Source organism: Cyprinus carpio, chromosome A4 (genome assembly GCF_018340385.1).
Source record: "Cyprinus carpio isolate SPL01 chromosome A4, ASM1834038v1, whole genome shotgun sequence".
Classification (NCBI taxonomy): Eukaryota; Metazoa; Chordata; class Actinopteri; order Cypriniformes; family Cyprinidae; genus Cyprinus; species Cyprinus carpio.
In genome coordinates this window covers 1,056,257-1,073,756 of record NC_056575.1, presented here as the reverse complement: position 1 = coordinate 1,073,756, position 17,500 = coordinate 1,056,257, and the positions used below count along the sequence as shown (strand labels likewise).

At 33.3% G+C, this 17,500-nt stretch overlaps 1 protein-coding gene across 1 annotated transcript in view; it reads right to left on the bottom strand.

Moving 5' to 3' along the window:
• The window catches only part of LOC109044974 (receptor-type tyrosine-protein phosphatase O-like), a 34,872-nt gene that overhangs the window by 14,390 nt on the left and 2,982 nt on the right, over nucleotides 1-17,500 (bottom strand). The window contains exons 2-15 of the mRNA XM_042736087.1: nucleotides 14,646-14,925; nucleotides 13,594-13,749; nucleotides 12,483-12,635; nucleotides 11,694-12,185; nucleotides 10,610-10,685; nucleotides 8,954-9,044; nucleotides 8,747-8,867; nucleotides 8,464-8,657; nucleotides 7,407-7,532; nucleotides 7,159-7,314; nucleotides 4,454-4,574; nucleotides 3,489-3,622; nucleotides 1,683-1,824; nucleotides 5-125 (exon numbers count right to left, since the gene is read on the bottom strand). Coding sequence (XP_042592021.1) covers nucleotides 5-125; nucleotides 1,683-1,824; nucleotides 3,489-3,622; nucleotides 4,454-4,574; nucleotides 7,159-7,314; nucleotides 7,407-7,532; nucleotides 8,464-8,657; nucleotides 8,747-8,867; nucleotides 8,954-9,044; nucleotides 10,610-10,685; nucleotides 11,694-12,185; nucleotides 12,483-12,635; nucleotides 13,594-13,749; nucleotides 14,646-14,925 — 2,363 coding nt within the window. The remainder of the gene's footprint in view (nucleotides 1-4; nucleotides 126-1,682; nucleotides 1,825-3,488; nucleotides 3,623-4,453; nucleotides 4,575-7,158; nucleotides 7,315-7,406; nucleotides 7,533-8,463; nucleotides 8,658-8,746; nucleotides 8,868-8,953; nucleotides 9,045-10,609; nucleotides 10,686-11,693; nucleotides 12,186-12,482; nucleotides 12,636-13,593; nucleotides 13,750-14,645; nucleotides 14,926-17,500) is intronic.

Sequence of the window (17,500 nt, the reverse complement as noted above, 5' to 3'; positions counted from 1 at the left end):
TCACCGGCTCAGCTCCAGGTGTTTCTTACGCAGCAGCAGCAGGAAGAGCAGCAGCAGACTGATGAGCAGAACGCTGAGAACCGCCAGCGCAGAGATCGCCGCCACACTCGGGTTCATCTCGCGCACTGCACACACACACACACACACATTCACACTGAACTCTTCAGTCCAGCAGTCTGACAGAAACAGAGCTCATCTCCGCCGCCGTTTGCAGCTTTTCTCTCACTGACTTCTGTTCTCAGAACTGAGACGGAAACTGCGTGTGTTGTGAAGTCAGAAATGCAAATTACAGTTCTGAGAAAAATAGTCACAATTAAGAGTTTATATCTTGGATTTCTGAATTTATTTCTAATCAGTGCAACTTTATTTTCGTGCATTAATGAGTTTATATCTAGAGATTCTGAATTTTTCTCAGAATTACGAGTTTCAATCTTAACATTCTGACTTTTTCTTGCAATTACAAGCTCATTTTCTCACAATTGCGAGTTTATATCTTGCAATTCTGACTTTATTTCTCATAATTCTGACTTTATTTCTTATTAATTCTGACTTTATTTCTCATTAATTCTGACTTTATTTCTCATTAATTCTGAGTTTATTTCTCATAATTCTGACTTTATTTCTCGTAATTCTGACTTTATTTCTCGTAATTCTGACTTTATTTCTCATTAATTCTGACTTTATTTCTCATTAATTCTGACTTTATTTCTTATTAATTCTGACTTTATTTCTCATTATTGAGTATAAATCTTAAATTTCTGACATTTTATCACAATTGACAAGTTTATATCTTGCAATTCTGACTGTATTTCTCATTAATCTGACTTTATTTCTCATAATTCTGACTTTATTTTCTTCATAATTCTGACTTTAATTCTGACTTTATTTCTTATTAATTCTGACTTTATTTCTTATTAATTCTGACTTTATTTCTCATAATTCTGACTTTATTTCTCATAATTCTGACTTTATTTCTCGTAATTCTGACTTTATTTCTCATTAATTCTGACTTTATTTCTCATTAATTCTGACTTTATTTCTTATTAATTCTGACTTTATTTCTCATTATTGAGTATAAATCTTAAATTTCTGACATTTTCTCACAATTACAAGTTTATATCTTGCAATTCTGACTTTATTTCTCATTAATTCTGACTTTATTTCTCATAATTCTGACTTTATTTCTCATAATTCTGACTTTATTTCTTATTAATTCTGACTTTATTTCTTATTAATTCTGACTTTATTTCTCATAATTCTGACTTTATTTCTCATAATTCTGACTTTATTTCTTATTAATTCTGACTTTATTTCTTATTAATTCTGACTTTATTTCTCATAATTCTGACTTTATTTCTCATAATTCTGACTTTATTTCTCATTAATTCTGACTTTATTTCTTATTAATTCTGACTTTATTTCTCATTATTGAGTATAAATCTTAAATTTTCTGACATTTTCTCACAATTACAAGTTTATATCTTGCAATTCTGACTTTATTTCTCATTAATTCTGACTTTATTTCTCATAATTCTGACTTTATTTCTCATAATTGAGTTTAAATCTGAAATCTCTGACTTTGTTTATATCTTGCACTTCTGACCTTGTAGCTCACAGCTGCGTGTGTGTCCCGAGATAAAAGCGTGTCAGTTGTGTTGTTTCTGTGTTAGTGGTTTTCTCACCGGTCGTGCTGATGGTGATGACCGCCGGGTCACTGACGCTGCTGTAGCTGCTGCTGACCACAGTACAGTTATACGAGGAGGACGGCTGCAGTCCAGACACGGTCACAACACGAGTGGCGGTGACCAGTGGCTTGCGCACCTTCTGAACACACACACACACACACACACACACACACACACACACACACACACACACACACACACACACGCATGACGAGCCTCCATCACACAATGCACTGCTGCCCTTCTGATGAAGGCTGAGGCTTTAGAGCGACGGGATCCGGAAATACATCACAAATATATACATGCATTAACGAATGTTAACTGATAGCATCTTACTGTAAAGTTTTACTGAATGGCAACACTTTAAAATAAAGTTATCTGTTTTACATTAGTGAACAATGGAAAATTACTCTAAAGCATTTATTAATTTTATTTAATAATTTCAACATTATTAAAATCAAACATTATTTTATATATATTATCAATATTAATATTATTTAACATGAGCTAATTAACAATAAACAGTTGCATTTTTAATAGTGCTGTCAAACCAATTAATCGTGAAAGTTTGTGTTTACATAATATATGTGTTTGTGTTGTGTATATTTATGTATAATATAAATCATATATAAATGTGAATATGAATATTTCTTAAATATATACATGTAAGTGTGTGTATTTATATTTACACATATATTATGTAAACACAAATATTTATTTTGGATGCGATTAATCGTGAATAATCGATTTGCCCGCACTAATGTTTTTTGAAATTTTTATATATATTGTGTAAAATGTGTTGTTTTTTGTTTTTGTTTTATTTTGTTTTGTATAATATTGTTTTAAAGAAGGAGGTTATTGTTGTAGTGTAGTTGATTAATTAGTAATTGTGTATATAAATAATTTGTTAATATTAATGCATTATCTAACATGAACTAACAATGAACAACTGATTATTATTTTTATTATTATTATTATTATATTTTTATTTATATTATTATATAATTATTTTTAATATATTATTATAATTGTATTTATATTATTATTATTATTATTTTATTATAATTTTTTTATTAATAATATTTTTTATTATTATATTATTATTTTATTATATTATTATTTTATTATTATTTTATATTTATTTATTATTATTATTATATAATTTATTTTTAATATATTATTATTATTATTTTATTATATTATAATTATTATTATTTTTTTTATAAATGTTTATTTGTATTATTATATTATTATCTTTAATATATGATGAGATTATTATTTTATTACAATATTATTATTTTTTATTTTATTATTAATTTTTATTTTATTATTATATAATTATTTTTAATATATTATTATTTTATTATATTATTATTATTATTATTTTATTATTATATTATTATTTTTAATATATTATTATTATTTTATTACAATATTATTATTACTATTTTTTATTTTATTAGTAATTTTTATTTTTTATTATTATATTATTATTTTGATTTTGATTATTATTATTTATTATTATTATTATTACATTTCTCTTTGTTAATGTTAGTTAATAATACAGTAGTTTGTTGTTTATGTTAGTTCTCAGTGCATTAACTAATGTTTAATCCTGTAGAAGCACTGCTCATCCTCAGTTCAGTGTAAACTAATGCTAACAAATGAAACCTGACTGTAAATTGTCACTGAGTTACAGTGCACAGATCCTCCTGCTTTTATCATCACACTCAGAACCTCCATCACAGTCTGCATCTGCATGCACTCACTGTTACGATGCAGTGAATCCCGCTGAGCTCTTACTTTGCTCTCTCCGTTGACTCGCAGCGGTCTGCAGACGATCTGATAGAAGTCCACGACGCCGTCCTCCGTCCAGAGCAGCGTGACGGCCGTGTCGGTGGCGTTGACCGCGTACAGAGACTTCGGAGGAGCCGGTTCTGTTCGCAAAACAGCCAAACACCACACTACTTACAGGAAAACATCTTAAAAATAACTAACAAAAAAAAAAAAAAAGTAACAGCCACGGCAGCATCTGAACAGGAAGTCACAGTGAAACGAGTTTTTATGAGAACAGAAAACACACGCTCAGCAGTAAACTAGCAGCACTTTTAGTTTTAGTTTTAGACTTCAATGTGCGAACAGCTCAGAATTCACAATCATTAAAGAAACAGTTGCCATCCCAGACGCAGATGAGTGTGTTTCTTCATCAGGTTTGTAGAAATGTAGCACTGCATCAGTGTCTCAGCAATGGATGCTCTGCAGTGAATGGGTGCCGTCAGAATGAGAGCTGAGAAAAACAACACAATAATCCACAAGTAATCCACAGCACTCCAGTCCATCAGTGAACATCTGGAGAAGACAAAAGATGAAACCATCCAGCATTAAGATGTTTTTTAACTAAAATACATAGAGTTCTATAATCCATAATAACACTTCCTGCAGTGAAAAAGTGTTCTGGTGTGAATCAGGAGAGAAATCTGCACAGATCAAAGCCGCGTTTAAACAGCTTCTACAACAAATATGTGTCTGGATTTTGATGTGAGAGACAACAGGAGATGCACTTTTTCACTGGAGGAAGTGTTATTATGGATTATGAACTCTATGTATTTGAGTTAAAAACGTGTTAATGCTGGATGTGTTTCAGGTTTTGTCTTCTCCAGATGTTCACTGATGGACTGGAGTGCTGTGGATTACTTGTGGATTATTGTGTTGTTTTTATCAGCTGTTCGGACTCTCGTTCTGACGGCACCCATTCACCTGTCACTGACCGAGTTTGATGATGTGCGGCGCAGACGTGTTGCAGCTCGTCTCGGTGCAGGCGGAGACGGTCAGGTTGTAGATGTCTCCGGGAGGAAGAGCCAGAGACGCCTTCATCATGTTGCGAGTCACCTGAAACACAGTCGTCAGGCGCAGTGATGATTCAGAGCCCATAGCAACCGTCTCCATGGCGACACTCAACATTTACACAGGCTTCAGAGGAAAGGTTTGTGTAAATACATCGGATTTGTCCTGCTCACATGAAAAAAAAGGAATGAAAATGTCCATGGAAAACAGGGTTATCATCATTAGATAAGACTAAAACCATAAAAATATGACTTAAAAATTAACATTAACTAACTTATTTCATTTCAGCAAGTCGCCAAGGCCACTACTCATTCTTATTTTTGTTTAAAGCTGAAGTACTAAAATAACAAGAACTAAAAACTAAAATTATTCAGACATTAAAAAACATAAAAAAGAAATATATATAAAAAAAACAATAAATTTACTAAAACTACAATGAAACAGAAAATATTACTAAAATAAACAAAAACTAATAAAAATTATTCAATTTACATTAAATATGAAAAAAAAACACCAATTTTACTTACACAAATTTACTTAAATTATAAAAAGTAAATATAATGAGAAAATATAATGAAATATAAAAAAAATTTTATTCTGAAATAAAATTTATTATATGGAAAAACACAAATTTACTAAAACTACTAAAATTAAAAATAAAAAGAAAGAAATTGCACTAAAAAACACAAAAACTAAACGTAATTAAACATTAGTCTGACATTAAAAAAACTAATACTATGAAAAAAAAGTTTTTAAACTACTAAAATTAAAATAAAACACAAAATATATTAAAATAAACATAAAATATTCAGACAACAAAAATCATAATAAATATAAAAAAACTAATTTACTAAAACTACACAATTAAAATGAAACAAAAAATATATTAAAATAACAAAAAATAATAAAAATTATTCAGGACATCAAAAAACTAACACCAATATAAAAATACAAAAGCTTAAACTTAATTAAAAATTATTTAAACATAAAAAAATACAAACTAAAAAATAATAATATTGACAAAAAAAAACTGAATTAACTAAAATTACTGAAAATTTAAATGAAAACAGATAAAATAAAAATAAAATTCAAAATACCATAATGTAAATCAATGACTCTAAATAACACTGATTGCCAAACGAATGTGATGGGAAACAGAATGGTAAAGACAATTAAAAAGAGAGTTAAACATAGTCTTCTATTTCTTCTTGTGTGTATTTGCACGTGTTGATAGATGACACCTGTTTCAGGTTTGTTGTGCTGAGACTCACGTGGATGGAGTAGCGTCTACCTGTTTCAGGTTTCCCGTTCGGGCCGTGAGCCTCCAGTGAAGCAAGCGTGAGTGCGAGAGGTCAGTGAACAGATCGCCGTACGTCCAGCGCACCAACAGCGTCCCTGAAAAATACAATATTCAGACAACTAATGATGATTCAAGCCTAGCAACCGTCTCCATGGCGACACTCAACATTTAAACAGGAGTACCGAGGAAAGGTTTTGTTTAATACATAGGATTTGTGCTGCTCACATGACTGCAAAAAAAGGAATGACAAGTGGTACATGGAAAAACAGTTTATACATCAATAGATAAGACTAAAACAAACCATAAAAAAATATGACTTAAAAATTAACATTAACTAACTTATTTTCATTTCAGCAGTCGCCAAGCCAAGGCCACTACTCATTCTTATTTTTGTTTAAAGCTGAAGTACTAAAATAACAAGAACTAAAAACTAAAATTATTCAGACATTAAAAAACATAAAAAATATATATAAAAAAAACAATAAATTTACTAAAACTACAATGAAACAGAAAATATACTAAAATAACAAAAACTAATAAAAATTATTCAATTTCATTAAATATGAAAAAAAAAACACACAAATTTACTTAAATTACCAAAACTAAAAATAAAAAGAAAATATAATGAAATAAAAAAAACTAAAAACTACAACAAAATTTATTCAGACATAAAAAACTAATATGGAAAAACACAAATTTACTAAAACTACTAAAATTAAAATGAAACAGAAAATGTACTAAAATAACAAAAAACTAAAACTTAATTAAACATTATTCTGACATTAAAAAACTAATACATATGAAAAAAGTTATTTAAACTACTAAAATTAAAATAAAACAAAAAATATATTAAAATAAAAATAAAATATTCAGACAAAAAAATCTAATAAATATTAAAAAAACTAATTTACTAAAACTACACAAATTAAAATGAAACAAAAAATATATTAAAATAACAAAAAATAATAAAAAATTATTCAGACATAAAAAACTAACAAATATAAAAAATAACAAAAGCTTAAACTTAATTAAAAATTATTTAAACATAAAAAAATAAAAATAAAAAATAATAAATATGACAAAAAAAAACAATGAATTAACTAAAATTACTGAAAATTTAAATGAAACAGATAATATAAAAATAAAATTCTAAATACCATAATAGTAAATCAATGACACTAAATAACACTGATGCAAACGAATGGAATGTAAACAGAATGGTAAGACAATTAAAAAAGAGAGTTAAACATAGTCTTCTATTTCTTATTGTGTGTATTTGCACGTGTTGATGATGAACACCTGTTTCAGGTTTGTTGTGCTGAGACTCACGTGGATGGAGTAGCGTCTCGTGGCGCTCTTCTTCCCTTCGGCCGTGAGCCTCCAGTGAAGCAAGCGTGAGTGCGAGAGGTCAGTGAACAGATCACCATGCTTCGTGCGGAGCAAAAAGAGTGTCGTGTGAGTGTTATACACACGAGATGTGTGGGGCTTTTGGGGATGTGGAGAGCACACACACACACACACACACACACACACACACAGGTTAGTTAGTGAGCGGGCGTGGGTCGGGTCAGAGGTCATGTGACCGGCGCACCTGTGACGAAGCTGACGGTGGAAGCATCGCAGCAGATCAGCGCCGGCTCGGACCACGTCTCCATCGTCACACGGAACTTATAGAACCAGGCCGGCAGCAGATCGGTCACTCGCTGAGGACCACAGCGCATCTCATTCAGTATGATTATCATAATCAGGCAGAACGCTACGTCAGTATTTCTCATGAAGCATCATACTCTGCATCTTTACTGATCATCTGAGCTGCTTCACTGAGTGATTACAGGAACGAGAAACACGACATTAAAGCAGATTTCAGTTATATATATATTAATTCAATTTTTGAATATTTTGCAATTTTTATTCATTCTTTTGAATGTCTATTATAGTTTTTATTTTAGTTTTATTGAGATGCTATTATAAATATTTATATATATATAATTAATTATTTCAATTTTTTAAATAATGTATATATATAAAAAATTTTTGAGTTTTTTATTTTAATTGAAAAAAAATTTTTTTTAGTCATTTTCATTCATTCTTTTGAATGTCTATATAGTTTTTATTTTAGTTTTATTGAGATACTATTATAAATATTTTTATATATTTAATTAATTATTTTAAAATAATTATATATATATATATATAATATTTTGAGTTTATTTTAATTCTTTTTTTAATTTTTAGTAATTTTTATTAATTCTTTGAATTCTATATAGTTTTTATTTTAGTTTTTATTGAGATACTATTATATAATGTATATATATATGGATATATATATCTATATATATATATGTATATATATATAGTATATAAGCCTGTGCTTATGAATTAGGGGTTTATTGATATAGAATTTAGCTGATTATTGTGCCAATAAAACTAAAATCTATATACTGAATTTTCAGAGTGAGATTATATGCCACATATAGATCAAAATATGAATAATATCAAGAAATGAGATCTTTTAATTACAGACAAGCCTGAAATGCACCAGGACTCTTATTTTGAATTTTAGAATTTATTAATGAATGTACCTTAAATTTGACCTCAACGACTCTTTAGAGACTCTTTTGTGTGTGTGGTTACCACAGAGGCGACGACGGACGCGGTGGCGGTGATCTCGTAGTACGTGCTCCACTGAGACGTCTGCGTGGCCGAGTTGAAGAAGAAGGTCTGCAGGATGTACTTCCTGAAGGCCACGTTATACGGCCGCTGCCAGCTGAGGATGAGCTCGGTGGGACTGAGAGGATAAACCACCAGATCACGCACACCTGTCGGCTCTGACACACCAGCAGCCAATCACAGAGCTCGGGTCAGTCACGGGGGCGGAGCTTCATCACGCATGCTCATTATATATGCAGTCACTCACCGATGTCGATGATGATTGGTTCAGACGGGGGACTGACCAGCGGCCCGTTCCTGTGATAAACCACCACTCTGTACTGAGCGCCGGGCGTCAGGCTGCTGATGATGTCACTGGTGATGTTCTCCTATCAGAGAGCAGGGAGCGGGTCACATGACATAAAACTAAAACTTTTTTGTTTTTATTTAGAGTCAGACGGCTGTGGATCAGAACCTCGGAGCAGTAGGTGTTCTCCATGCGCTGGTTGATGCTGGGCCGCAGGCAGGTGAGAGACAGCACCGAGATCAGGCGACTGCCGTTATATCTGACGCGACGCAAGCCCAGGACAGTCAGCAGGGCTGGGACTCCCCCAGCACCTGACACACTGACCAGCGGACGCTCCTGCAGTTCCATACGCCGGACACGCGTCAAACACACACACACAAACACGATGAAACGCGGCTGTGGACAGACACCACACATATATACACCCACACCACATCTTCACAAATACATGAACACGCAGCTGACTGACCGCCTGCACATTTTGCATGGGGGGGCACACACACACTTCTCACAACACGGGATGACACACACACACTGACACGCGGCCTTTGCTCCATCACACACACACTGACACGACGACTGACACACACACACACACAACACTTCACAGTGGCTGACACACACACACACACATGACACGCTGACACAAACACACACACACACACACGGCTGGACACCACACACGCAAGACAGACGGACACACACACACACGACACGCATAGCTGACACACACACACACACACACACTGACACACACACAGACACTCACTTGACACGTTTTTTCTGCGTACACCACACACACACATGACACCACGACTGACACACACACACACACCACTTTGACACGCAGCCACACACACACACACTTGACAAGCGTCTGACACACACACACACAAACTTGACCACACACACACCACTGACACAAACACACAACACAACACACTTGGGGGGGGGGGGACAAAGGTCTGACACACGCACACATAAACACACACACATATACACACACACACACATGCATGACACGCAGCTGACACACGCATGACACCGCTGACACACACATATACACACACACACGACACGCGGCTGACACACACACACACACGCACATGACACACGGCTGACACACCATGACACGCGGCGACACACACACGCATGACACGTGGCTGACCCACACAAAACACACCAATAAGACACGCGGCTGACACACACCACGCCTGACCACGCGGCAGACAACACCAAAACACACCCAGACACATGCGGCTGACAACGCATGACACACACGTGGATGACACACACGCATGACACACGGATAACACACAACGGCACAACGCGGCCTGACCAACAAGCATGAACACACACCACACACACACACACAAAAAAACGGCTGAAACACACACACACACCTGCATGAAACCGAAAAAAACCACGCAGGACATGTGTGGCTGGAAACACACACACACACACACCCACACACAACACTCACAAAAAACTCTCACACACATCTCACACACACACACAAACACGCATGACACACAGCTTGACACACACGCATGACATGGTGGCTGAAACACACACCACACACCACACACACAAGCACACACTCTCACACACTCTCTCACACACACAACACACACACAACCACACACACTCACTCACACTCACACACACACCACACACACACACACACTCTTTCTCACACACACACACACGCACAAACACACACACACAACATACACTAGCACACATGCATGACACCGCTGACACACACACACACACACACACACACTCGCTCATACTCAGGTAGAAGGTGAATCCGGTGTGGGCTGAATTCTTTCGTGGGTGAGATTCTTGAAGAACTCGTGTGTGTTCTCGTCCACCGTCGCTGTTTCCGTGGAGTTTCCTGCTCAAACCACGAGGAAAAGAACAGAAAAATTAATTTAAAAAGGGTTTAATACCTATTCTTATTTATTAATTACTTAAAAATGTTTTTAATTTATATAATAATTTATTATTTTACATCAACAGTGGCTTTTCTGGTGGAGATTCCTGCTCAAAGAACAAGGAAAAGAACAGAGAAATTAATTTACAAAGATATTGCTTATTTTTATTACTGCCTATTTTAATTGATTTATTATTTAAAACAGTTTCATTTTGATATATTAATTATTACTGCCTATTTATGTATTATTTTTTATTTATGAATTAATTAATTTTAAGCTTTATTTTTATTCCTAAATTAATAGTGGCTTTTAGAAATTTATTGATTATTTTTATTTATTAGTTCATTTATAACTGTTTTATTGTGATGTATTAATTATTACTGCCTATTTTCATTTATTTTTATTTGTTTATTCATTATAACTGTTTTATTTTGATTGATAAATTATTACAGCATATTTTTGTTTTGTTATTTTATTTATTAATTCATTAATATTTGTATTATTTTTATTTATTAACGATTACTGCTTATTTAAATGTATTTATTATTAATTTATTTATTTATAAATGTATTATTTTTATTTATTAACGATTACTGTTTATTTTTATTTATTTATTATTTTTATTTATTAATTAATTTATAACTCTCTTATTTTATGTATTAATTATGACTGCCTGTTTTAATTAATTTTATTATTTATTATTTTATTTATTAATTTATTTAAATATGTTTTATTTTGATTTGTTAATTTAAAGATTACTCCCCTATTTTAATTAATTTATTATTTATTCATGTATTTATAAATGTTTTATGAAAATTGATTAATTACTACTGCCTATTTCACATCAGTGCTGGCTGTTTTGGTCGACTTTTCTGGTCAAACAACAATTAAATAAACACAGAAATGAATCAACAAAGTGTTTACACAAACATAATTTTTTTTGCTGTGTAAAGCGTGATGATTCTCACCATCGTGGTAGATGTAGATGTTGAATCCATCATACGCGGTGGGCGGCCGCGGCGGCAACCAGCGGAGCTCCAGCAGGATGGGCGGCAGTGGTGTGGGCATCACATTGGGTTCAAAGGTCATGTCCATCGCTGACCCTGGCTCATTAGAGTCCTCATATTCTGGCACCAGTGCGTTCACAAACTCCTCCTCCTCTGTGGGGGCGGAGCTTCCTGTTGGCTCCACCCACAGCGGCTCAGTACTGTTGTCAGGCACGGGTTCGGCTGTGCTGCTGTAGACGGTGATGGACTCGTTCAGCGGCATCTGTGTGACGCTCGTCTCCTCACCGTTCACTTCCTCTTCCTGTTCTTCAGCCGCAGGAATGTCACGTGTCCGCCGAAGGACTGATGCATTGTGGGAAGCCTTCAGATCAGCCGCGTGCAGGTCAGACCCAGATGCTCCTCGGTCGCTGAGGTGGATGATTTTGAGTGACACGTTGAGAGGAGGATTTGGGACTGGACATGTGAAATTAACACACAGAGCAAACACCATTAATCATATTAAACCAAAATTATAAAAATATAAATGATCCAAAAAAAAAAAATTCTTAACATTTCCTAATTAATTAATTAAGTTAGTTAATTAATTAGTGAATCTGGAGGGTTTCCATCAATAATTAACGAGACTCGTGCACTGTTTGCTCAAGCTCTAACCTCGTTCAGTCGTTCCAGCGCTAATTAAAGGTCATTTAAAGGTGAATCTAGAGCTTATGATCACATGACGACTGACAGAAGAGCCTGAATGAGTCGTACCGGTGCGGTGGCGCAGGGGCTCGTGGGTAACCTCGCTGCGGCTCACCAGCGTGCTCCTGTTGACCGTGGCCTCTGAGACCAGCTGGAAGCTGATGTTGGTGTAACACGTGCCTGACAGCCAGTGCTTGAACACCGTCTTCCCTTTGAGGAAATCTGCAGAGACAGACAGAGTCTGAGTTCAGCCGTGATGAACACACACACACACGTAAAACATGTCTGCAACAAACAGAAACACACACGTAACATGTGCGTAGTATAAAGAAATGAAATTGTGGTGTGAAATTTAAAGTCACACACGCATAAGAAAACATGCATAAAACAAATGCAAACACACATAAAACACACATGCGTAAACACGTGGGTAACACATGCGTAACACACACAGAACATGCAAAAAACACACAGAAACACAACACATAACACATGCGAACACGCAGAACACATGGGTACACACACTATAACACATGCGTAAACAACGCAGACACACGCAGAAACACACACACATAACCACATGTAAACACACAGAGAAAACACACACACACACACACACACTAACAAACACGGAACACACATAACACGCAGAAACAAAAATTAAGTTTTATTTTGAGTAAAAACATACGTCACACAGAAACACACATAACGTGTAATATGCAGAAACACACACACACACACGTAACACACGGGAAACACAAACGTGGAACACAGCAGAAACACATGCGAAACACGTCACACATGCAGAATGATAAATGGGTGGAACACACGTGTGTAACGTGAGGGTGTGAATAGTGGAAGTATGATAGAAAAAAGGAAACACACACACAAACACACACACACACACACACACACACACACACACACACACAATGAAACACACAGAGAAAACACAACACACACGTGTAACACATGCAAAAACGTGCATAATACACAACATATGCGTCACACACGCGTAACACACACATGTACCAAGCAAAAACGTGCATAATACACATATGCAACACACAGGAACACACGTAACACGCACACACACGTAACACACAGAAACACACACACACACAGGTAACACACACACACACATGTAACACAGGCATAAAACACACACACACAGAGAAACCTTTATACAGCATGTAGCGTGGCTGTCGGCCCTCTATGTAGCTGATGTTTACTCTCGTGTAGATGTTCCTGTCTGGAGAACGGATATGAAACACCACACCGGTCTCTGGAGCCGGACCGTAATCAGACATCTCAACGCTGTCTAGAGGAAGAGGCTCTGAACACACACACACACACACAGTTCACTGATGTATCAGACTGGAGAAACAGGAGACTGAAAAATCAATCACATTTTGTTGTAATGAGAATAAAGGCATCTGTTCTGACTTGAAACTGCTACTGAAAACATAATTGTTAAAAGTGGATAAAAGTGACTACTTCATTATGATTTAAGTCAACTTGTGTCAATTTCTTAAATATAAAAGGCTTATTTTTAATTATTAATTTATTTATACATGGTTTTAGTTTTGTATATTATTTATTACTGCAAACAGTTTTATTAGTTATTATTTGGAATGTATTTATTACTTTTATTTATTAATTTATAGATATTTTATTTTTATTTATTAACTATTACGGCCTTATTAATGTATCAATTTTATTTATTTATGTATTTATAAATGTTTTATTTATAACTTATTACTGCCTATTTTTATGTATTTAATATTTTTATTTATTAGCATATTTATCAATACTTTATTTTCATTTATTAATTATTACTGCCTAATTTTAGTCATTATTTTTATTTAATAACATATTTAGAAATATTACATTTTTATTTATTATTAATGCATATTTTAATGTATTTATTATTTTTATTAATTTATTTATAAATGCTTTATTTTATTATTTACTACTGCCTTTTTAATGTACGTGTTCATTTTATTTATTAATTTATTTGTAAATGTTTTATTTTTATTTTTTTTTATTTACTACTGCCTAATTTAATTTATTTATAATTTGCATTTATTTCTTTATTTACAAATGTTTTAATTCGATTTATTAATGACTACTGAATATTGTATCTAATTTTTTTTTTTATTTTCAATCTCTTTGATTGTAAATGTGTTATATTTTGATGCAGTTATTTCACACGTGTAGCAGACGTCTTACTGGTGAGCACAGGGACGGTTCTGACGGCTCTGGATGCGCTGCTGTTGCTCCCGAGCATCAGACTGATGGAGTAGCACAGGCCGTGGTACGAGGCGTTGAACTGGAGCGGATGCGGCAGCGTCTGACCGTCGGCGGGTCGTGTGAACAGCAGTGTGTGTGTGTGTGGCTCTCCAGAAACACGCACTGAATACACAGACACGTCGGGCCTCACGTCATCAGCGTCCAGCGACAGCAGCATCCGCCGCTCATCCTGCAGCTCTACCTGGAACGGAGCCCCACGCTGAGAGGAACGGGAAGAAGCGGCGCATGAGTCACACACACATCGATCGACAATCAATGCAAACCACATCATCATGACGCCATTAATAATGCACGGAAAGACGGGTAATGGGAATCAAACACATAAACAAACAATCACATATGACATTCAGAAGCAGAAGCACAAGCTCTTAGAAATGTCCTCCTGAATTTCATCAAGACTTTCAGATTTTCTCCCAAAATCAGGGCAGAAAATGAACACAGAAACCCTGCGTAGATCATCTGTGTCTGAAGATTCAGTGTGAGGTGAAGAGAGATGTCATGAATATAACATAAGCTCATATAAAACAAATGTATTATTATTATTATTATTATTAAGCGAGTGTTGTTTGTGTTTGAGGTCTGATGAAGATACAGTGATGACGAGCTGAAGGACAGACATACTGCAGAGATCCCTTCACTTAGGTTTTAGACCAATCAGAGCTCAGTATGCAAATGAACCTGACTGGCTGCTACATTTGAAACGCTGAAGATTCCATCGGCGGAAATCAGAGCAGATTCAAAATCAAGATACATGAAGATTCAAGATATATCAGCATAAATCTCTCTAAAAATACAATATACAATCAAAAACAGTCCAAGAAATGACAGAAATCTGTTTAAAACTTCTGTTAAACTGATTCAGTCTGACAGCGTATGAAGTGAATCGACACTGAACTGAATCATTCTGAATAATGACTCTATTGTCTTCTGTAGAGCTGCTTTAAACTGGTTTCATAACTGATCAATTTTATATTAACAGTTATTATTTATGTCTTAAACTGCTTTTATTTATTATTAATGTCTTAAACTGCTTTGAAACGATCAGTCTTGTATATTCACTGTAAAAAAATATTTTTAACTTAAAAATGTCATGTTTAATTCAATAATTTGTACAATTTACTAGTAATTTCCAAGTGAAAATGTTTCTGTACCATTTAGTTTTTTCAGTGCAGAAATAAATTAATATTTAACAAATAATATAGGAATTTTTTTATATATCTGCATCAAATCACATCTGCACAGATTTAATCACGAGACCCGTCAGACATTAAAATATAAAAAAATTACAGTATGTTAAAGAATATTTTGTATTTTTAAATAATATTTTAAATATTATTTAAAAAAATATTTAAATATTAAAAACAATAATATCATTTTTTAAATAAATTGTAAATATTATTTATAAATAATATTAAATTGAAAGAGTTGTTTCAATGTTGTTTCTACATTAATTTGAAGATTGAATGTGAGCGGCGAGAGGTCAGAGAGACAGAGAGGATTATGGCATCACAGCAAACACAAGCGTCATTACAGCACAGATGAGAGACTTCAGCAGCACAGAGATGTATTTTCAGCATCATTTCTCCAGTCTTCAGTGTCACATGATCTTCAGAAATCATTCTAATATGATGATTTGCTGCTCAAGAAACATTTCTGATTATTATCAATGTTGAACACAGTTGTGCTGCACAATATTTTTGCGGAAACTGTAATATATTTTATTTTTCAGGATTCACAGATGAATAGAAAGTTCAAAAGAACAGCATTTATTTAAAAAAGAAATCTTTTGTAACATTATAAATATCTTTACTGACACTTTTGATTTATTTAACGCCTCCTTGAATAAAACTATTAATTTCTTTAAAAAAAAATAATTTCAAAAAGAGTACATAAAATTTTAAAACATTATTCAAAAACAATGTTAACATTTTAAATATTTAAAATAATATTTTTCTATTCATTAATATTTAAAATATTAATATTAAATTGTAAATATAATTTATTATTTATAAATATTAAAATATAATAATTAATAACTACAATATAATAATAAAATGTTTTTCAAGGATTGTATGTTATGTTGAGAATTTGTCATGAAAAAAATGTAAACACAAACACAAAAAAGTATAATGATTATAAAAATGGCCCAAATATTTTTTTTTTTTCATTTTGTGGTTTTACAAGGTTTTCTAAGAAGAGTCTGTTAAGAAACAGTATATATATATTATATATATATATATATATATATATATATATATATAGATATTACAAGGTTTTCTAAGAAGAGTCTGTTAAGAAACAGTATATATATATATATATTATTTTTTTTTTCCTAAATAACATTTTTTCAAAACTTAAAAAACAACAACAACAAAAAATAATTCCAAATTTTGGAACAAGTGTATATTAAAATTTAGATTTTAAAATAATATTATCTAAATAATATTTCAACATTTTTAAATAAATATTTTAAATAATAATTTAGTTGAAATTATGTCATTTTGTCAAAAATTTAAAACTCTTTTTTCTGATTTTGTGGGTTTTCAGGCTTGTGAGTGCGTTCACAGGAACATTAGATGTGTGTCTAAACGTGGTGCATTTGGTGAAGTTTAAGGAGGTGGAAGAAGGTGGATGAAAAAGAAGGTGGAAAACTTGAGTAAGGCTTGAGTAGTGACACAATTAGGGAGATCATGGGGATGGTGAGGATGTGGTGAGGAATCTCTGTTTCAGCCTTTCAGTCCTCAGATCAATGAAGGTCAGCGACTGAATGAAGA